This window comes from Malurus melanocephalus, unplaced genomic scaffold (assembly GCF_030028575.1).
Source record: "Malurus melanocephalus ecotype Western Australia unplaced genomic scaffold, MMel_1.1 scaffold_435, whole genome shotgun sequence".
NCBI lineage: Eukaryota > Metazoa > Chordata > Aves > Passeriformes > Maluridae > Malurus > Malurus melanocephalus.
Window position 1 is genome coordinate 22,620 of NW_026623667.1, and position 20,937 is coordinate 43,556.

General features: G+C 47.3%; 4 protein-coding genes across 6 annotated transcripts in view; 2 read left to right on the plus strand and 2 right to left on the minus strand.

The window, feature by feature from the left end:
* Positions 1-276: 276 nt before the first annotated feature.
* LOC130581778 (torsin-1B-like) lies at positions 277-5,444 on the plus strand. 3 transcript variants are annotated; one of them, XM_057380069.1, is made up of 6 exons: positions 277-373; positions 1,611-1,744; positions 1,858-2,123; positions 3,053-3,228; positions 4,173-4,300; positions 4,454-5,444. In XM_057380069.1, exons 1-6 carry the CDS (start codon positions 315-317, stop codon positions 4,729-4,731), a joined length of 1,041 nt encoding a protein of 346 aa, XP_057236052.1. In that variant the 5' UTR covers positions 277-314; the 3' UTR covers positions 4,732-5,444. The 3 variants fall into 3 exon arrangements, with proteins under 3 accessions (XP_057236052.1, XP_057236050.1, XP_057236051.1); XM_057380067.1 differs by lacking the exon at positions 1,611-1,744 and having other exon boundaries at positions 279-501; XM_057380068.1 differs by lacking the exon at positions 277-373 and having other exon boundaries at positions 1,539-1,744.
* A 2,007-nt stretch (positions 5,445-7,451) lies between these two features.
* Positions 7,452-12,928, minus strand: LOC130581779 (torsin-1A-like). The gene is made up of 5 exons (XM_057380070.1): positions 12,648-12,928; positions 12,199-12,464; positions 10,412-10,587; positions 10,186-10,313; positions 7,452-9,491 (listed from the first exon to the last, which is right to left on the minus strand). The coding sequence occupies exons 1-5, from the start codon at positions 12,856-12,858 to the stop codon at positions 9,241-9,243; spliced, it is 1,032 nt and encodes a 343-aa protein (XP_057236053.1). The 5' UTR covers positions 12,859-12,928; the 3' UTR covers positions 7,452-9,240.
* Positions 12,929-13,601: 673 nt separating this feature from the next.
* On the minus strand, positions 13,602-18,882 carry CUNH9orf78 (chromosome unknown C9orf78 homolog). The gene is made up of 9 exons (XM_057380095.1): positions 18,210-18,882; positions 17,512-17,571; positions 17,191-17,242; positions 16,923-16,993; positions 16,587-16,664; positions 15,958-16,155; positions 15,377-15,513; positions 14,597-14,695; positions 13,602-14,168 (listed from the first exon to the last, which is right to left on the minus strand). Exons 1-9 carry the CDS (start codon positions 18,290-18,292, stop codon positions 14,077-14,079), a joined length of 870 nt encoding a protein of 289 aa, XP_057236078.1. The 5' UTR covers positions 18,293-18,882; the 3' UTR covers positions 13,602-14,076.
* Positions 18,883-18,948: 66 nt separating this feature from the next.
* Positions 18,949-20,937, plus strand: part of USP20 (ubiquitin specific peptidase 20) — a 19,387-nt gene continuing 17,398 nt past the window's right edge. Inside the window, exon 1 of the mRNA XM_057380096.1 lies at positions 18,949-19,070. The gene's annotated coding sequence lies outside the window, so the exon portion shown is untranslated. The remainder of the gene's footprint in view (positions 19,071-20,937) is intronic.

The window sequence follows — 20,937 nt, forward strand, 5'->3', positions numbered from 1 at the left end:
TCTGTGTTCTCCGTTAATCACCAGCCCAATTAGCACCTTGGTTAGGATGCAGTGAGGTTCCCGTTTTCCTCCCATCAGAGCTGGGTTTGTTCTAGTGAAACTCTCACTCTGCCTATGCAATGYTCTGTTCACAACACTTTCAGTTCTCCTGCAGCAGCGTGATAAGTCTGTTAACTCATTAACACCTCGATCTTACAGCAGTCTTGGCTTCCAGCCCCTTAAGCAACCCCAGGCTCCACACTCCAGGAAGTTTTTCTGCAGTTTCTGTTTTGGTTTCTTTTCCTSATGATCCAGGCTGGCGCTCAGCTCCCATCATGAAGCTCCTGAAAGCTGCTGTAATCTTTCTTCTTGTGCCCACTCTGACGCCGGCTTTTGACCCTCTCAGCACTACAATCGTTGTGGGAAGCGCTGTCGTGGCTTGGCGTCTCCTCTCCTCCGAGACCTGGCTCAAGTGCCACTTCCAGGAGTGCTGCAAAAAGAATGACACTCTGAACTACAGAGGTAAGGTTATGGCAAGGGCATAYGGGGCCAAGCTGGTGCTCCTTCCCACATGGTGAGAGCTTTCTTTGGTGGGGTTGTGGAAGACAAGGGTTACCACCCTYAGCAGCTCTATAAACCAGAGGCTGTTTTAACCTATTATTCCTTATCCCACAAACGGTCCTGTAACCTGCTTCTCAGAGCAGTACTGGAGCATTTTTCGTGCTGGTTCCATGGTTTATATTGGCAGAAATGGGCTGTGCTGGTTTATCATTAAGGTGGCAAATTGATAGATCTCATCAATGTGTATAAATAACTAAAGCAGGGGCACCAAGAAGGTGGATCAGGCTCTCCCCAGTGGTGCCAAGGACACGAGACAACAGGCACAGAACACTTCCCAACACAGCTTGGGAAAACTACTGAAACTTTACATTTTGATAAACTAACTCTGATACACCTCAATGAACAAAGCTTGGGAGAGAAATACGTTTTGTTGAGGTTGAACATCTGGAATGTAGAAATTATGGACCAAAAGGACRTTTTGCAGAAAMCAGAAGATAAAGACAGTATATGCATTGGAAAGTCCTTACTAGAGGAACAAGATACTAAAAAGACTAAAAATATGGACTAATTAGCRTAAGAAATGATGAATCAATAACCAGTAGAAGGTAGAATACTAATTAATGAAAGAAAAATATGTAATTTAGAATCGATGAGCAATAAACTCTTTGCTTGCTAAAAATGTATAAATAAGTGAAAAAWTTTTGTGTCTATGTGGAGGCTGCAATTTGTTTGGCCTGGCCAGAATGAATAACGCCTTCCTCGCAAACACTAAGAAATGTTATCTTCCGGCGGGCACTGAAAAGCCGGTATTGGAGGGTTTAATTTACCCGGCGGATTTGGTAACAGGATGACGCGCTGCGATCCTTTCCGTCCTCCCACACGCCGGGATTCGGGAGCTCCGCCATCGCCGCCCTGCCCTCACCTCTGCCCGGCACAAAGATGGCGGCGGCGGCTTCCCCTCACGGAGCGGGGCCGCGCGGCCGCGCAGGCGCGATGGGCGCAGGGCGCGCGCGCGGGGCCGCCATGGCGCGGTCGGTGCCGCTGCTGTGGGCGCTGCTGCCGGGGCTGGCGGCGCTGGAGCCGCTCAGTGTKGGTCTGGCTATCGGCGTGGCCTCGGCGCTCACCGGCTACCTGTCCCACCCCAGGTTCTACTGCAACTACGTGGAGTGCTGCCCCCGCGCCGGGCAGCGCCTCAACGCCAGCGGTACGGCGGGGGCGGGGGGCGGCCGGGCTGCCCCGAGCTCGGCCGGTCACTGGGCAGCGCGCCCCGGGGCGTGCGCGGTGACCGGCGGTGCTGAGCTGTCCCTCTCCCCGCAGCGCTCAAGGCGCAGCTGGACGACAGGCTCTTCGGGCAGCACCTGGCTAAGGACGTGGTGCTGAAGGCGGTGCTGGGCTTCAGCAACAACCCCAGCCCCAAGAAGCCGCTGATGCTGTCGCTGCACGGCTGGGCCGGCACCGGCAAGAACTTCCTCAGCCAGATCCTGGCGGAACACGTCCATCCCGCCGGCCTGCGCAGCAAGTTCGTGCATCTCTTCCTGGCCACCCTGCACTTCCCCCACCACGACCAGGTCAAGCTYTACAAGGTGAGGAGGGGCACGAAGTGACCCAGTCGCCCCCAGTTCAGTCCCTAAACCCCCTGCTAGGATCTTGTCCTCGGAGGAGCTCTGTTGGTCACAGCATGATGCCGGTAACGCTAAACTTGTGAGTTCTATCCCCGAGTGGGTGTGAGCCATTCATTTAAAAATTGAACTCAATAATCCTTGTGGATCCCTTCCAACKCGGAATATTCTGTGATTCCTATCCCTGACAGCTGGAAGCGTGCAGCTGGGTATTCCAAAGTTGATGCTTAGCAGAGACGGAGAGGGAAGTTTATGCAGAAAGTAAAAAGCACCAAAAAAACAAGTGAAACGTGAGTTAGTTTCCATTTCCTAGCGCTGCCCTCTCACTGATGCCATCTGCTGATTCCTGTGCTCCTTGCAAAGAGATTTTGACGTACCAGCTGCATATCCTGGCTGTCCGGAATGGAAGGAACCTTCTCCATAGCCCCCGCAGGGCCGTGTTTTACATTTATGGCTGAAACAGTGTTGATAATGTCGATAACACACCACTGTTTTGGTTGTAATGTAACAGTGTTTGCACCGCCTCCAAGCTTGCTGGTTTTCCCCACCCATATCAAGCTGGCTGGGATGGGCTGAGATTGGATGAGCCTAGACAACTGACTCTCGTTGGCCAGAAGGATATTCCATACCACATGCTGTCATGCTCAACCTTAAAAACGGGGGTTGACGAAGGAAAAAGTGGGGGGGCATTGGGTTCCAGGGTGGTAGTTGCACTAATTGTGGCTGGACATTGGTCTGCATGTGTTGGGTGAGTGATTCCCTTCGCTTGTTTTTTTCCTCTTTCCATCATCARCCTGTGAGTGTGGGATGCTGAGAGTCTGTCACATAGAAGAATCTTGCAGTACATCCAGTAAAGACTTCATTTTTCAGTGGTTTTCAACCTCTTTTTCCAGGAGCAGCTGCAGAACTGGATTCGGGGCAATGTGAGTGCCTGTCCTTCCTCTGTGTTCATTTTTGATGAAATGGACAAAATGCATCCMGGTGTCATTGATGCCATCAAGCCCTTCTTAGACTATTATGAGGAGGTTGATGGGGTGTCCTACAGGAAAGCCATCTTCATCTTCCTCAGGTCTGTGGCACCAATTTCTATCATTTTGAGATACTGAGTGTTCATTTATGATGATAATGATGTTTCTTGGGGACCTCATTCAAAGAAAAGCAGAAGAAATGCTCTGGAGTGAAGATTCTCTATGCAAAGGGGAGCTCATGCCTGTGGCTATAGTGAGGCAGGTCTAATGCTGTGCAGGGCCACTGCAGCGTGCTGAGCTCATGAACCTGGCCCAGAGCACAGGTTRTAGGAGAGTTCTCATTTTGGGATGAGTGCACCATGCACTGGCTCTGCCTGGCATGGAGTTAAACTGTTCAGAGCAGCTGGTTTGGATTTGTGGCTCTGAGAGTGTTGATAACACACCAATGTTTTGGTTGTTTCTGGATGGTGCTTGCAAAGCCTCAAGGTTTTTCCCTCAGTCGGCTGGCGTGGGCAGGAGGATGGGAGGGGACACAGCTGGGACAGGTGACCCAAACTGCCCATTCAGTATTGTCTCGTGTCATGCWCAGAAATGAAAACATCATGATAGAAGAAAAAAGTGGTTTTCAGCTTTAAGGTGATGGGTTTTCAGCATTTGCCTGGGCAATGGTCTGACTGTGGGGTGGTGAGTTATTTCTTTAGTCCTCCTTGGTTTTCTCCTCTTTTAATTACCTATTAARCTACCTTAATCTTAACCCACAAGCCTTCATACTTTTGTTCTTCCTATTTTSTCCTTCTGTCCCACTGAGGCAGGAGAGAGTAAGCAAGTGGCTCTGTAGGTGCTTGGCTGCTGGCTGGGGGCAACCCACCACACATTGATGGCTACTTAAAGAACTGGAGATTTCCCTAAATTTTGGCTTACAGGATTCTTTTTGATGATTTGTTTGATATCAAGGAGATTAGTAATATGTGTAAGTGGCTGCAAAAGAAATACTGGTTTGGTTGTGTGTGTATTTCACCACTGTACATTTTTCTTTTATGATCAGCAATGCCGGTGGTGATTTAATTAACAAAGCAGCTCTTGACTTCTGGACAAGTGGAAAGCGYAGGGAAGATATTCAGCTGAAAGATCTGGAACCCTTGCTGTCTGTAGGAGTCTTCAACAACAAGAATAGTAAGTYATGTTGCCCCAAAAATGGGAAACGTATTTCTCAGTGGCTGAGACAAACTGCTTTGTGAATTCAGCCTGGCCTGTAAATCCTGTAACAGGCAGGATCAAGTTCAGAGAAACTCCATCCTGTGATTTTTTTCCCCCCAATTTATCCAGGTGGGCTGTGGCACAGCAGCATCATCGACAGGAACCTCATTGACTACTTTGTCCCTTTCCTGCCCCTGGAGCACAGGCATGTGAAGATGTGTGTCAGGGCTGAAATGACAGCCCGTGGCTATGTCGTGGATGAGGACATTGTTCAGGCAGTGGCTGATGAGATGACTTACTTCCCCAAGGAGCAGAAGATCTACTCTGATAAAGGCTGCAAGACTGTACAGGCCAAGYTGGATATTCACGAAGACCTTGTGATGAGAGATACGAAAGCCAGGGTTTGATTTCCCCTTTGAGTCTCCAGAGCACTTTCAGAGCTTTTGGAAATCTGTGTATTTGCACTTATGCTTTTTTACTGTTGCAGGGAGAATGGTGAAAATACCAGAGTGAGCTCTGTGGGCTTGGTAGCTTTTTGTGTTTGTTTTTAGTTTGTTTTTTTTAACTTAACATAGAATTGAGAACTTAAAGATCATCTWGTGCCACCCTCTGCTATGGGCAGGGACACTTTCCACTGAATCAGGTCACTCATAGTCCCATCCAGCCTGGCTTTGAAGCACTGTTCATCTCTGAACTGGCTGGTATCCAAATGTTGCCCTYTTTAGTTTTGTTTTAATCTATAGAGAATTTCTAGTGTGACACAGCRCTGGATACAGCCTCTCTCCTGCTTTTTCTTCTCCCAAGTGCTGGGATTATTAGGTATTTAATTCCTCTTTCCGCATAAAATAGACTGGAGCAAAGGAAAACAGAGGAATTCTTCCAGGTAGTCATACTCCCTTGCATGCTTATAGTGAAATGCAGGTGTGTGTGTATTCTGACTGTGATCATATCTGCAAGGGTGAACTCCTTGGTGCACTGCAGTAAGAAGATGACATGGTGGAAGTCTTCGTGTCCTTTCAGCAGATTAATACTATTGTGGCATCTACAAACAAGCATTTCATGGACAGAAGGGCATKAATGCAGTTAATGTCTGAGCTGGGRCATCATCCYATATCTCCTGGTACGGYAATAYRGAAAGTCATTATGAGCTCCAGGAAATCTGTTTCTAAATAATAGAGAGAAGGCAGGGGAAGGGGAAGTAACACCTTGCCCCATGTTTCTTTGCAGAAAAAGAAATTGTTAAACTTTATATTCTTTAAAGGGGCTAAGTACATTTGTGACTCCAGGTCTTCCTAAGCTGAGGGACCCATTTGAGGCATCTGTTACAACACACGAGGCCAGTGTTCTGTACTTAATCAGAAAAATCTCTCATGAGGATTTGACTGTTGCAGTTGGTCAGGTTAATCTGTGTGTGGGCTCCTGGGCCTGAAGTCTGTAAGGTCTTTAATAGTCCCTTGCTGCTGCTGCCAATGGTAAAGGGATGGACAATGCTCTCACCTTGCTTGGAAGACACTTTGATCAAAGTTATTTTTAACAGTGTACGCAACAGCAACAATCCTATACCTCACTAGTTGAGTATATTTTATAGTAGTTTTTCATGTCAAAGAACGCCTGTGTGAAAGGGTGAGTGATGAGTTAAGAAGCTGGGAAAGATCGATTTAACCTTCACCCAGTGGGGAGGCTGGGGTTTAAAYGATGTTGCAAGCTTTTAACTCTTAGTCTTCCATCACCTGTGGATTGAATATTGCAATGCAAGATAGAAGTGCCTTTCACTTGGTTGATTGTACTGTGGTTTTAAATTGGTATGAGGGATGGGGCTATTTTTGTGCTGCATCCTCTATTCCCTTAATTGTTCTTAAACTTCCTTTAGAGTGATGGTAAATTATAGGTCTCATTACAATTATGTTAATTCAAATTACAACAGAGAGTTTAGCGTTCATGTTAAGCTCTAAATTAAAAGTGTTGATTACCTTTTACAGCACCACCRGAGTTTGTCAAATGTTGGCAAACTGTTCACACTGATGCAATCTCCAGAGCCAAATGCTAGCAAGCCATTAACCTTGGGACATTGGACTGTCACTTTTCAGTGTGATGTTTTGCCTACTAACAGACTTATTCATAGTTGTATATGCTGCATCCAGTTTCACTTACTCCAAAAAGAAAATACTTGTGCCATTTCAAAACACTAATATTACTGTATTTCAGTTGGAATAAATCCTAAGTTACTTTTTCTCTGTTGGTTAATTATTTTCAGCTACGGGAAAGTACCACTTTATGCAGTTTGCAACCAGCTGCACTGCACATTTCTGTCACACTTCCTTTGTAAATGTGGGGCAGCTGTTGGCAGCAGCTCCCACCTCACTGAAGGGTCAGTTGTGAGCCCTGTGCTGTGCTCTAAAGATGTACCAGGAAAGGTCTGGGAGCTGCCTGGGAAGCACAGGCTCTGCTGTTCAACTGGACTTCACCACTCATGGGACAGCTCAGCTGCTTCTCCCTCCACCCTGGGCACACCAGGCTGCYTCTGGCTGCCAGGAGAGCAGCACTTTCTCTTTCAGTGTCTTTAAACCATGGTCTCTGATTTTATGAGCACAGTGTGAGATCTCAGACCAATCCCTGCAGGTTGAACTGAAGCAGCAGCTGCTTGTACTGGACTCTGGCAAAAACAGAATTCACTCTCGGGCCTGCACATGCTCCTCTCACCTGGCCATGGGCATCAGACGTTTCCCCCCCGTGACATTTTGCTTTAAGTTATCTGATCCAGTCTCAAATGGCCTTTTAAATAGAACAATGGCCACAGTTACCTAGTTACAGCAAGAAAGAGTGAGGAGCTTAATTCTGAAACCATACAAGGGAGGAATAACAATATGATCAGAAGGATCAAATCTGRGAGGGATTTCAGGCTCAGGTATGTCTTTCACCCAGATGAACTGCTCCTGGCCAGGTCYGTAGAACAGAAGAGAGTTTAAATAGATGCAATCTCCACCCTTTCCACATCATTCCTACTCTCCAGGGGTAGCTCCCATCTACCCAAGGCCATTCAGGGCCGTGATACAATGAAATACTGGCTACCCATGTATGTCAGGATGCTTATGTTCATACTTCAGTGGCACACAAAGTAGAACTAAGATAGTTCTRGAAGAGCCACAAGACTGCTTGATTGTACTGTTTCTCTGGAGAAGGTACCAGACAGTAGTAGATGTTTATTGCATCTGCTTTTTTCCATTAGCCAGTTATTTGCTGTAATCAGGAAGTCAAAGAAACATAAGTCCYTGAGTTCAAAGCACTCATTTGCTGTCCAATACCAGGACTGATAATTTGCATATCAGACACTTTCAGAGCAAGTGGACACTTGGAGCTGCATTGGCCCTTTTTYTCCCCTCTTGCAGAGAAAACTTCAAGATGCTGCCACTGAAGATGTGGGTGGCTTCAAACAGAGCCTGTAGTGTTCTGGCAGTGGTACCACAGTGGGAGGAGATGAGCAGCAGGGTTTTAATTGGTCTMTAGAGACAAGTTCATCCTTACTGAGCTCACATACATCTAGGAAGTCTGCCCCTACAAAAACCACACGACTGTAATTAGTATCAACGGTCCAGAAGTGCAGTTTCCAAGCTTGATCTGTTTCTCTTTCACCAGCAAAGACTGACACCTCCTATCTATGCCCTTTGAACTCCAGAAGGGAGATACCTGTACTAAAGCACAGTTTGAACAGCCAGGAATGCAGTGTGCTGTTTCCTCAATATGGAATAAATTTGTGCAAAATTCATATCAAATCACTGAATGCAAAGAATACCAGCAGGTAGCTAAGAAATACATTTCTGATGAGAAAAGTTTATTTTGAACAGCAACTGGCATGAAAAAAGCCTCTGCAGTGCTCACWTTCAGAAACAAGTCTGACGCCCTTCGCACTAACTTTAGTGGACACCCTTTTTGAGTTTTTCTGAATGCCTTTAGATCTGCCTCCATCCCTGCCTCAAAGGCACACAGTATGGTGAGAAGATGAAAAAGGGAAACCCCCTACAAGCTGGCCCCTGAATTCAACAGGTAAGTGAAGAAATCTCTTTTCCATTTCCATGGTATAAAATTTAATCTGTACRCATYTCCCATGACGTTGYATCCTTTCCATGAAGCTGACTCACYACTCCCAGAGCACAGCTCTCTCTCCTGAGATCATTCCTGGGARAGTGTGCTGTGGGCAACTTTATATATAAAAAACTAACCAGAAATAGGAACTAACTACACCATTGTGGCATTTAAGGATTTTAACTCACTTCCTTGTAATATTAAGTCTGCTCTCTGAATGCTTGTCACAACAAAGACTTGCATATTCTTGGTTTGACACACAGGAGACCAAATTATACCTCTGTTTTGAGAAATGGAACGATGTTGGATAGAAGAGCCCAGATTTTTAAATTCCAGAATCCCCCCTTATCTTTACTGGGCCCAAGCTGTTGAAGGCAAAAAGACACATATTCTATTTTTCATGCACATTCCCACACAGGACCAATGAAGGCTTTCARAGACACAGGAACTGTTATTAAAATTCTCAATATTGTCTAGAGATCATCCACATCAGAGCAAAATCAAATTAAAATTAGGTCACAGTCTCAGTCCTTCTATACCTGTCAAGAGTCTGCCAAAGGGTTCCARTGATCAACACATGATTCAAGGAGTCTTCAGCCCTGCCAGATACAGGAATTCCCAAAGCAGTTCATTCTTACCTTCACAGCACAAAACTGAAGCACTTGGGAGCCATGACTGATGACAAAATAAAAACGCAGAGGCACTGCTGCTTATTTACACACCAGTTACAAAATAGTGTTCCTTTCTTTAAAAAGTACTTAAAAATGAAATGTCTCAGGTCCCCCACTTTGTGATTAAATTAAACTTGCTTCTTTGCAGGTCGTGGCAATAAAGCATTAGAAGTCATAATAATAATCCAGCTTGGCATCCACAGTTTTACATCCTTTATCTGAGTAAATTCTCTCCTCTCTGGGGAAGTAGGTCATTTCATCAGCTATCCTGCTCACAATGTCTTCATCCACAGTGTAGCCACGCRACTCAATCTCAACCCTGACACACATTTTCACATGTTTGTATTCCAGAGGCAGGAAAGGAATAAAGTAGTCAATGAGGTTTCTATCAATCAAGGTGCTGTGCCAAAATCCACCTGAAAAGGGAAAGAGAAGAGGTTTGTTAGTACTTCTCTACTTAAACACTGCCACTTGTTCAATGGGAGCAAGAGGCAGAATTCACTGGGGATTTTAGGGCACAATAATGCCAAGTCAATACAAGCCCCTTTTCATGTCACTGTGCATACAGTTTKGGACAGACACATAAATGTATCCTTTAGGCTAAATGAATGATTTGGATTGTGTTTGAGCCTTGCTCTCCAGGTGCTAGTCTCATACCTTCCCCTCTCTCACCCAGAGAGGGACAGATTTTCCATCCCTTATCAGCTCTTCCAGACCAGTTTTCTTATYAATTTTTTTGGAGCTTACATCTAAACTTTTTAAGAAGTACAGTGAGTTCGCTTCCAACGCTAAATTTAGAGCATWATTAGGTTGAAACCCCTTTTCTCCAGAAGTCCTGTGTGAGGAAACCTAGGAAGCACTTCCCCCAATACATGCAGTCCAACAGGCAGCAAACAGGCTGSTGGCCAAGGTGTGCAGAGCTCCTTAACCTTCACTCATCTTGGGAGCCAACTGCTGGCCCCAAAACTCCATTTTTCCTTCTCACAAGCCAAAAACTGGGAGCCACATTAAAAAAAACCAAAAAACATGGCATGTAATAATGCAGCTAAATGCAGCCCATCCCTTCTGTGTAACTTGTACTACCTCAAAAGCAATTTAAAATTTACTCACTATTTTTATTGTTGAAGACAGACACAGACAGTGCATTTTGGATATCTGTGAGCTGGATATCTTCTCTTGTCCTCCCATTTCTCCAAAAATCTAGTGCCACCTCTGTTATCTTTTCAGCTCCTGCATTGCTAGGGTAAGAGAAAACAGAGATTGTAGCTGGGGGTTGAAGTTATGAAGTAAAAGMATGAAGTGTCCAGAACAGCACGCCTGAGAAGCCACTGTTTACCTGAGGAAGATGAAGATGGCTTGTCTGTAGGACACCCCATCCAGCAGCTCATAGTAGTCCAGAAAGGGCTTGATTGAGTCAATAAGTCCTGCATGCATTTTATCCATTTCATCAAATATAAAGAGTGACCGGGGACAGATGCTCACATTTCCCCGAATCCATGACTGCAGCTGGTCCTGAGGGCCACAAAAATGAAAGAWGCTGAAAGAGTTTGTGTTGAAAAGACAGAAAATAGCACTTTCTCTTTATTGAATCTTGTCCACAAAGAGTCATTTCAATGGTGTAATTTTAATACCTTTGGTTTCTTGACTAAAACACAGTTAAAAGCTGTGAATGAAACCTCCACAAAATATTSTGCTGGTTCTGAAAAATTTTGACACACCAAGAGACAGGATAGGACAAGAAGGAATTCTCCTGGATATTACTATAAAAAGCAAAAATGAAAGTGCACAGTAGGACAAAAAATGGGTCCTACCAAGGAACAGCCACACAAAGCTGATGATGACTTCTGGCAGCACTTTGGTCTAAACATCCTTAATATGAGCAATACTAAATTTGCTATCTGGACAGCRGCAGTGAGAAACTGCACCTGCAGTCACTGGCAGAAGTAGAAACAAAATTCAATTCTCAGCCCTATGTTTTAATCAGTAAGAAGTTAATGAAGACAATTACAAATCCTTCTTACAACACAAATTTTTTTGGAAGGACTACAGCTTTACTGCATTGAAAGATCCTCTCACATAAGCATTGCATTTTTCTCTCAAATGCTACATTCAAGATTAACAATGCATTAACTGGGGGAGGGGGAAGTGTTGATCTGCTGGTAAACGAATAAGAAATAACTGTGCTGACTATTTTTAGTGATTCATCACTCTTTCATTTAGTCTTTAGTCAGTCCCTGAACTACAGGTGTATTGGGGATAAGCAGCAATACTTCCTCCTACTGCCTTGGACAGCAAATTACCCAAGTGTACTCACCACAAAACAAATACTGAAAAGCAACATTTTATTGCAAAACAGCTCAGTTAAAAGAAGGGGGGAAATAAGTTACAAAAGAGGAAATATGTATTTCCTCCATTTAGAAATCAGCTTTGTAGACCATCCTGCTCCCATTTGTAACACATACAAACTGAATATCAACATGCAGTACTACAAGACAGGAGTATTCATTCAAGCTCTGCTGTGAACAAAGTTAAAACAAAAAAAAAAAAAAAACTATAAAAAACACACCTGAGCTACTGCTCCACCATATCTCCCTGCTTACAGAACTGACACAAGTCCAAATACAATTATCTGTACCTTTCTGACAGCAGAGTATTTTGTGATTTTGCTTTACAGCTGGGWAATGGATCCAYAGAAAACTAAATAACCTGCTCAGCSTGCAGCAGAACTGACARTGATGCCTCAGAGAGCCAATGCCAGCTTGCCGTGGTGCCTCACAAAGCTGGGAGTGATCGGGTTGTTTCCCAGAGTCATAAACTATTTGCTTTTTTGCAGTACCCACCAACATAACACCTAACAAGGAATCATGTTTATCTTTAAGTCAGTCTCATCTGTAAGCAAAGCACAGAATGAAAATTAAACCAYAAGCCRAAAGACTCAAGAYACATACAAAAAAGTTTACACTCATRGGAAAACYAGTCCTGATGRATGTTAGTATTTAGACAGTTCTGTAGAGATTTCAAAGCTGCCTTGGAATACATGTTACTGCATAAAATAACATCTAGGTCTGTAGTACTGATCAAACCATGACATTTGTAACTCATTGCAGCAGARTTCATTCTTACCTTGTASAGATTGATGCTGTGAGCATGAGGAAAATGTAAAGTTGCCACGAACTGATGRACATATTTACTCTGCAGACCTCTTTTATAAATGCTTTCGGCGACGATCTTACTGACAAAGTTTTTGCCWGTTCCAGTCCACCCGTGCAACGAAAGCGCGAGAGGCTTTTTGGCGTTGGTGTTGTTCAAGAAKCCCCTCACGGCTTTTACAACCACCTTGCTCACCAAGTGCTGCCCGAACAGCTTCTTGTCCAAATTCTGCTGCAGAGCTGCATGGAGAGATCACACTGTCAGCGGCGGGAGCGGATCACCCCGCCCGGGCAGGGGGCAAAGGGCCGGCCCGGCTGCAGCGGCGGCCCAGGCGAGGCCCCGCGGGCTCTGCCCGGCTCCCGGCACCGCCGCTCCCCCGGCGACCTCCCGCCACCTCCCCTCAGCCCATCCCGGCCCCGCACCGGCGGCGGCGCGCTGGTCGTGCCGGTGCAGGCAGCACTCCCTGAAGTAGCAGTAGAGCCGCGGGTAGGAGATGAAACCGGTGAGGGCCGAGGCGGCGGCGCCCGCGATGGCGAGTCCCAGGCTGATGGGCTCCACGGCGCCGGCCGGCGTGAGGAGCGGCAGCAGCGCCAGGGCCAGGACCGCCCGCAGCGCGCCCCGCCGCAGCTTCATTGCCGGCCCGGCCCCGCCGCCGCGCCGCCGCTTCCGCCCCTCAGCGCCGTTTCCGCCGCCGCCATGGCGGGTGAGGGAGAGGCGGGGCCGCCGCCATGTTTGGGCGGGAAGGGGCGGGGCGGGCGCTGAGGGGCTGTGGGGCCGCCGCCATGTTTGGGCGGGCTCCTGCCGCTGTCAGCAGCGGCGGGCGGCCTCGCGCGGCGGAGTTATTAAAAATTACACTCTGTGGCCGTGTCTCCGCGTGTTAGAATGGAGGAATCAAAGAATCATCATGGTTAGAAGAGACCTTTTAACATCATCATATCCAACCGTCCATCCAGCACTGCCCCTGCAACTCGTAAACCACTAAAACCTCTATCACTCAGTGCCACATCCAGACGCCTCTTTAAATACCTCCAGCAATGGTGACTCTACAGCCTGCCTGGGTGGCCATTCCAAAGCCTAACCACCCAAGCAGTGCAAAATTTGTTTCTAATATCTGATCTAAATCTCCCCTGTCTCAGCTTAGGGCCAGCTGTTCAGGGGATCCTCCCCTGACCTGCACAGCGCATAAGATCAGGGGCAAACTTGCCCACAGCATGGCACAGAGATTCTTCCCCTTTTCTGAGAAAATGTAAAATCTGAGGCTGTCCTTCCCCATCCTGGAGCTGCCATTTCTGAGTAATGGGACAACCTGGCCATCATTGCCACCAAAACCCACAAACCAGGAAAAAACCATCAGCATGAAATCCAGAAGAAAAAAGTTATAATAACTTAAAAAACCACTTTTACTATTTTCAAGTTACAAATCCTCACTACAAGTACCCACATAATACTTCTGGGGAAGACATGTGGACAAGAAGTCAAGCTCCCAAGAGCTTTCATTTACAAAGCAAACAGCACTGCTGCTTTTAAAGGATCTCTTTTTTTTTAGGTTTTTCTTCAAGATGGTGAAAAGAGAAATCTATAAAGTTTGCCTTCTCACTAAAAAATGCCAACCATGAAAGCTCATTTTCCATTATAAAAGTCCATTTATAAGAACATAGTTATATACAAGGTTTCACCGACCAAAAAGTTCACAATCACCTGCAAACTGATTCACTACAAGATCACACAGGAAAAGCTTCRTAGGTAACATCAGCATGTGAAGGTCTTTCCAACATCCATCGCAGGTCACTGATGCAAAATCCTTTATTAGTGGAAAATAGGAACAACTCCAAAGGCTTTGGACAATATTCTTCAGTATCGCCTGTTCATCTTCTTGAACTTCTCATAGTGATAATCATCTGTGGCTTTTTCATTGAGRGGACGTTTGCGATTTGGAGGAGACCCTTCAAAAGAAGAGAAGGAAATTTTATATCTCTGTCCTTTCACAGGAGATACTTCCTGAACTCTGCCACCTCCCTTACACAGCCCCTCACTACGTGAGATTACTGCTCTAAGGTGGTAAATGCTCCCCAGCCTTGGATCCTTTGCTATTCCAGCTTCCACCAAACCCTTGCCAGACAGCTTTGGCAACACACTTCWGTTGTGACCTTCACCACTCCACCCCTGAGCATCTCTACAGACATCCTCCATCCATAGGGTTTCAGGTGTGATCTAGGAGTGCAACAGCCAGMTCTCTTGGACTTGGATTGCTCCATTCCCACTAGCTCGGGGCACCCAAAGAGGAGGTAAACAGAGCCAGATTGTTCCTCTGTGCAAGATCTCAGCAGAATTTCAGTATCCCTCCCGACAACCATTTGGATTTGGAACTTACGCTCAGGTTCTGGTCTCTCCGTGTCCCCCACTCTCAGTGGACGGGGCTTTGGCTCCTCTTTGTTCCTTCGCACTGGTGCRTTCAGCTCCTCATGATAAACTGCAAGAAGGAAGACATTAGGTAAAGAATTTATCTGGAGCACTCTTATCCAGATTTCAAATTTCTGTGGCATTTGTTAGAAATGACCTTTAGTAGAACAACAAAAACTCAGAACAACCATTCTTGGAATTGGTTTCTATGGATAATCAGTAGAGACAAGATACAGCAAATTTCAGTGGTATTATTTCATAAGAAGTGGCCCATTCTTCGCTTCCTTCAGACCCCACCAGCCTGACTCCCACTGCCCCTGTAGGACTGGAAGGAYGTAGCAGAAGGCTGCCTTCCCTTTAGATGTCTGCAGCATCAAAGRATCACACAGAAATTAATTCCTGTCTCCTGTCCAGTAAAGTCTGTGCTAGCTTGGCCACCAGTGTGCTCTGGCAGCTCGCAGACTGTAGCTTCTCCATCATACATTATCATTTCTAGTACATGTTCAAGGCACATTTTATAGAAAACATCTTGAAATGTATGAGGCAATGTGAGCTGGGAGTTCAGAAAGCCCAGCCATGAGAAGTGTATCCCTCTCCTTGCTGATGGGCAGAAGAAAAAGACCAGGCCAGATGGAGTCTGTATGAGCATCCCAGGAAAAGCAATCAGACATGCTGATACATGGAYTAATTACTCTGTCCCAGTTTCTCTGTCTCTGACCTCTCTGGGTCAGGACAACCGCTCAAGACTTACATCTATTGTGCTGGACATAATTAACAGCCATGTTGGTGGGAACAAAGGAAGTTTCACTGTCTTTCTTTTTGTTCTGCTGCTCTGCCAGCAGCTTGGCTTTGGCCTCTTCAGTTGAGATGATGTTCTTTATTTTTGCACTAGAAGACAAACARAAGAAAAAATACTCAGTCATGGTTAGAAAGGGCAGCAGGCATAGAAGTGCTAGTGGGTGGATTTGGGGGATAGTAATAGCATTGTGGTATGTGAGAGAGGAGGCAGTGCTATAGAAACAGACACTGTTTCAAAGACAAAACTCCCATCTTGATGTATCCTTTCAGTGCAGGGTACAAAGGGGTCCCACAGAAAGCTGCTGGGGTCAGGTCACAGAAGTTAAAAGCCTCTTCCCACAGGATGGAGCTGCACCAAGCCCTGGGGCTGTGTAGGATGTGCTGTGCAAGTTAGCACACCAATCCAGAACAAGGCTCAASCCCATGCCATCCCAAACTGGGGCTGTGTATTCCAGGCACAGTGCTGCTCTGCCGACCCACAGCTGCTGATCCTGGCAATCCTGGCCATCTCCCACAGATCTGTSAAACACATACTCKATTCCCAGGTCAACTTCAGGAATGCCGCTCAGCATCTGGTTGGACAACATCTCCTCAGTCTTCTTGGCAGAGGAGACACGGATGTTCTCTGGCAGCTCATAGAGAGAATCCTCGGCATTCTTAAGTTTCACCTTCTGCTCCTCATTCTCCACAATTCCTTTTCTCTTCTTCAGCTCAGTCTCAATGTACTTCATCCTAAACAGCAGCACACAAGGGACAAGGCATTTAATTCTATTCCTGTTCTTGTCCCAGCACTACTGAACACAACGCATCCCTGTACTGAGAGCTGGGAGAGGAAAGAATAACGTCTCCAAAACAACTGAGATAACATGAATAGCAAGAATCGATTATCCAAGGAACAATCAGCTCCTCCTCAAGCTCTTTCACAGCCAGCAGGGAAGGCTTCTTGGGATTTAGTGCCAAGATGGCTGGTTGGCACCTCCCAGCTCTGTTCATGAAAAAGCCTTCTTAATTCCCGCAGGCAGTAAGTGAAAGGGCAAGGGAAACTTTCAGTGAGAACTGGGAAAATGTTMTGGGACCACTCAGATCCCAAGACAGAAAAAAATAAATGGTGAGTGGCCACCCAGCCTGATTCAACATCAGAGACACAACACAGCACWACTCACATGTCAGCATCTTCATCCCGCCTGTTGGTTTCTGCTGAGAAGGAAGTTCCCAAGTTCAGATCTTCTTCTTCATTAATCCTAAGAGGAAACCACAATATTTAAAGGTTTTGGTGTTGTTTCTTTTTGTTGGCTGTTTGATTTTCTGGGGGGAGATGTGTGTGGTGGGTTTTTTAAAAGTAATTTAACAAGTTAAATTAAAAGTAACAAGTTAAAGCAAAAGTAACTGACGAAACTACACTACATGAAACTGTTCAATGTGACACAACTTGTGGTTAATTACCAGCTGCCATTTAATACTAGTTCAGGGAGAGACTTTCAGAGCTGACATGCACCCACCTGTCCTTGCCTCTTTCTTTCAGCTTCTTCATGTCCACCATTCCCCCAGATTTTATCTTAAATGGGTCATCCTGCAAAACAAGAAACAGCAAGAAACCCTGAAGCTTCCCTCTTGTTTAATGATAGTCTTCAAAATCTGGACAAAATCACAGGAAATGTTTAGGAATTGAGCTTTGACACAAGTCCTGCCCCAGGCCAGACTCACACAGTCAGTGTTCTCACAGAGTCACATCTCAGCACAGAGGTGATGGAACTGTCCAGCACTTACCACAAGTGTTGCTTCTTCCTGCAGCTTCTCTCCCACCAGCARAGCTACAGCACTGGCCAGGCAGACAAAGACAGAAGATAAAATTCAGCAGAAGGAAACGTAGTACCAACAATACTCCATTGCTTTATCCTTCTCTAARTCTCCCTGTCTTTTCCATCCTCAGGCTTTAACAAAGAAACTCCTCTAYTWAGRACATAATTTTGGCAGTATCTGACATAACAGTTTGTACTGGAAGGAAGCAGATGACAAGAGAGAAACTGACTGCCACATCACACCCCTGGACAAAACACAGCTTCCCCTCCCTGGTGCCACATCCCTTACCTCACCCCATTGGGCCGCTTTCTGAGGCTCTGAACTTCTTTGGCTTCCTCAAGTTTTAACCTAAAGAAAAWAATACATTTGACTTAGTACTTGATGCTTTGGTTTTAATTCATACATTTTATTTTCTGCAGTTAACACAGAATTTTCTATCCGACTTTGCCTTAAACTTCTGCACATCAGTGTCCACTTCTCAGGTTTCAAGTATTTTAAGCAATTATTTAAGCAATACCATACATCTGAGCAATCGAAAAAAAAAACCAAAAACAAGACACCTGCTGGACACCCTGYTCCTTCCTGATGCCTTCCCTCACCTGAGGAAGGAAGCACTCAAACATTAAAAGGCTTTAAGAAGCCACCAGTTTGGGAAGAAAGAGCCAAAATACATCCACGCATGAGTGACTCTGAAGGAAGATGACGGTGAACTGAAATCTCACGTGTTTCTCTCTCAACAGAGAAAGCCATAACTTCTGGGATCCTGTAAGGCCATGACGCATGTTGTGATGCAATCACACAATAACACAGAGGTTTAACACGACAACACGATGTGACGCCACCGCCAGCAGCACAGCTGTATGTGACGATATGACGACATGACMCGATGTGGTGACGCGCGGACACCGCACTGCTGGACTAAAGCAGACCCGGGATCCCGTCCCGTCCTCATCCCCGACCGCTGCGGGACCGGGCTCCCGACCCACCTGACCTCCTCGGCGAGCTGCTCGTCCTCCTCCTCCTCGTCCTCGTCCTCCCTGCGCCGGCGGAAGGACTTCTGGCCCGGCATAGCTGCGGCTGCTGCTCCGCGGCACGGCCGCCACACCGCCGCTTCCCGTCCCGCTGGCGCGGCGCGCGGCGATGACGCCACAACCCCGCGMCGAAGCCGGGCGGTGCCGCTCTGTGCCCGCACCTTGGCCGGGCAGGAGCCGCGGTCCCGGCGAGCGGGGCTGGCAGCGCCCCGTGCCCTCCCAGACGGGCCTGGGAGCCCTCCGTGCCCCCCGAGCCACGCACTGTCTTTTCTGACAAGACCCACTGTAAGTCACGAGGCTCGTTCCATTTCTCGCAATCCCGGCAGGGAAGCTTCTGCCGGTGGCCGGTGCCTGTCAGGGGCGCCGGGGACAGAAGGCGCCGTGGGGAGCGTTGGTCCCACAGCCGGGTTTAGAGCTCGGCCCTGCAGCGGGACGTGGCTCCTCCAGCCCGGCTGCTCCCCGCTGACCGAGGCACCGAGCCGCGCTGTTGGGTTGCCGGCCGAAGAAGCCGAAGAAGCCGGGGTTCGCTCCTCCTGCAGCCGCCGCGGGGCTGAGCCCCGACCGCTCGGTAACGCGGGTGCCCTGCTTGGAACCCTCGGGACCGACCCCGGGTCCCCGCGGGGTCACCGCCGCCACCACCTCCTCCTCTCGGTCCCTCCCCGCCCCGCCCCGCCCCGCCGGGCCCGGCCCCGCTCCTCCCCCGGCCTGCGCGGCACCCGCCGCTCCTCCGCCGCCTCCCCGCGCCGCTCGGGGCCCGCGGCCCTTCCCGGCAGCCCGGCCTGGGGCGGGGGCGGCACCGCCCCGGGCATCCCGCAGGTGAGCGAGGGCCGCGGGCCGGGGCGGCGGGGCGGCCGCGGGGCTGCGCGGAGGGAGGGCGGCCGGGCCCGGCGGGGATGATGCAGCAGCGGCGGCCGTGGGGGCTCCGGCCCAGAGCCCGCCGTGCCCGGCGTTGGGGGGGCCCTGCACCCCCGGGGGCTGCTGCTGACCCCGGCAGCGGGACCCTGCCCCTTCAGGCTATTTCTGCTCAGCCTCGCTCGTGCCCAGCAGCTGTGTGTCAGGAAAGGACTTGCATTTTGGGGGTCTGYTGTGCTTGAGGAGCGACGTATTGGGAAAGGGGGGGATTTCCCGGAGGTGTTTTTTGCCTGAAAGCTAAATCTCTAGGTGAGTCGTTGTGTTGTGACCTCCCGTARTAAATCGGTTTCCAGACCTGTTCTTCTTTGCTCTTCTTTTTATGTGTTCCACATAAACCTCCTGGTTTTCCTGTAGCTGGTGCAGCTGCGAGTTAGGAGCACCTGCTTTGTGCTTCTGCCTTGTCAGTAGGGCAGTTCGGTAATTATTTCTTTCTTCGGTGTCTCAAGCATAGAATGTCTTGCAGAACAACTGCAGTTACTTCTTTCTCTTGGTAGAGTTATGCAAGACCAGACCTGGTCGTTGTTTTGGGCATGAACAATGCAAAGATTCCTTTTATTTGTGCAGTTGCTCCACAGCGTGTCAGCCTGCATGGATCTGAAACTCTTGACAGCTGGCTCTAGCTTTGGTACAAAACCACGCAGTTGTTTTGAGGAAAAAAAAAAATCAACCAAAACCGAGAAATGCGTTCCTGTAGAAGGCAGAGACGCTGGGTTTGGCAGCAATTGAAGCGGCTGAAAGTAGGTTGCAGTTACGGAGGAATTGTTCTGACATGTTCGTGTACTGTTCTCCCACAGTGGTGCTTGAGAAAGACAAGCTGAAGGACTTGTTTTAGGGTAACTTCATTTCCCATCATACATAGTACATTTTGACAAGCACAGTTCAGCTCTCTGGCAGTGTTTTTATGAAATTCCTGGTTTCCTGAGCAGAATTAGAGCTGTGTGTGCCAGCTATAGCTCTTAGGGCAGAGTCGTGGGAAGGCTTAAGTTGAGTATTTCCTTCTGAACAGTCGTGATCCTTTTTCTGGTGTGTGCTGTCAGGCTGAGAGGCAAAAATTAGGTGTTCCTTGCTTTGTTCAGAAAGGGAAGCCCTGCGAGGGGGYTGGAAAGTCTAAAGGCATGGTTTTAATTTTGAGAAGAAGGGTGGTCCCACAGAATGCACTGAAGCCTTCCACATCCTCAAGACTCTGCTTAACAAAGTGTGCTTCAAAACCGGTTCCCAGTTAGCTTAAACTGGTGAAGAGGTCAGGAATTAATTTTAAAACAGCATTTTGTTTACATTAGATTTTCTGGGAAACATYTGGGAGAGAGATAAGAGATAAGGATGGTGAAATAACGAATGTAACATTGATACTTTTTTTTTTTTTTTTAGTTGGACCAGCTCATGCATTTGGGGAAAGGGGTCAGTTTTGATGAAGGAACTCAAAGCCTGAAATGTCCCAGTTTTATGTGTTAGTCAAAGCCACTGTGCTCTTGTCACTTGTCTTTTAAATCAACATGTGGTACATGCTGCTGTTTTCCTTCTCTGTGAAGCTGCATGAAATTGCTCTATTGTTTGTTAAGCATCTCTTCACAGGTTACTGAGATCCAGGTCAACACCCCTGTGGTGTTTTCTAGCATGCACATATGATTTCTTCTCCCTTTGCTCCTCCCATCAGTTTATTCAGTTCTAAAGAGTGCGGGGAAAACATTGTAAAATTATCTCTGAGGTTTGTCTTCTGCCAAGACAAGGTGCTAGGCAAGCTTTTCCGCTCCCAACATAAGTGTTGCTGATA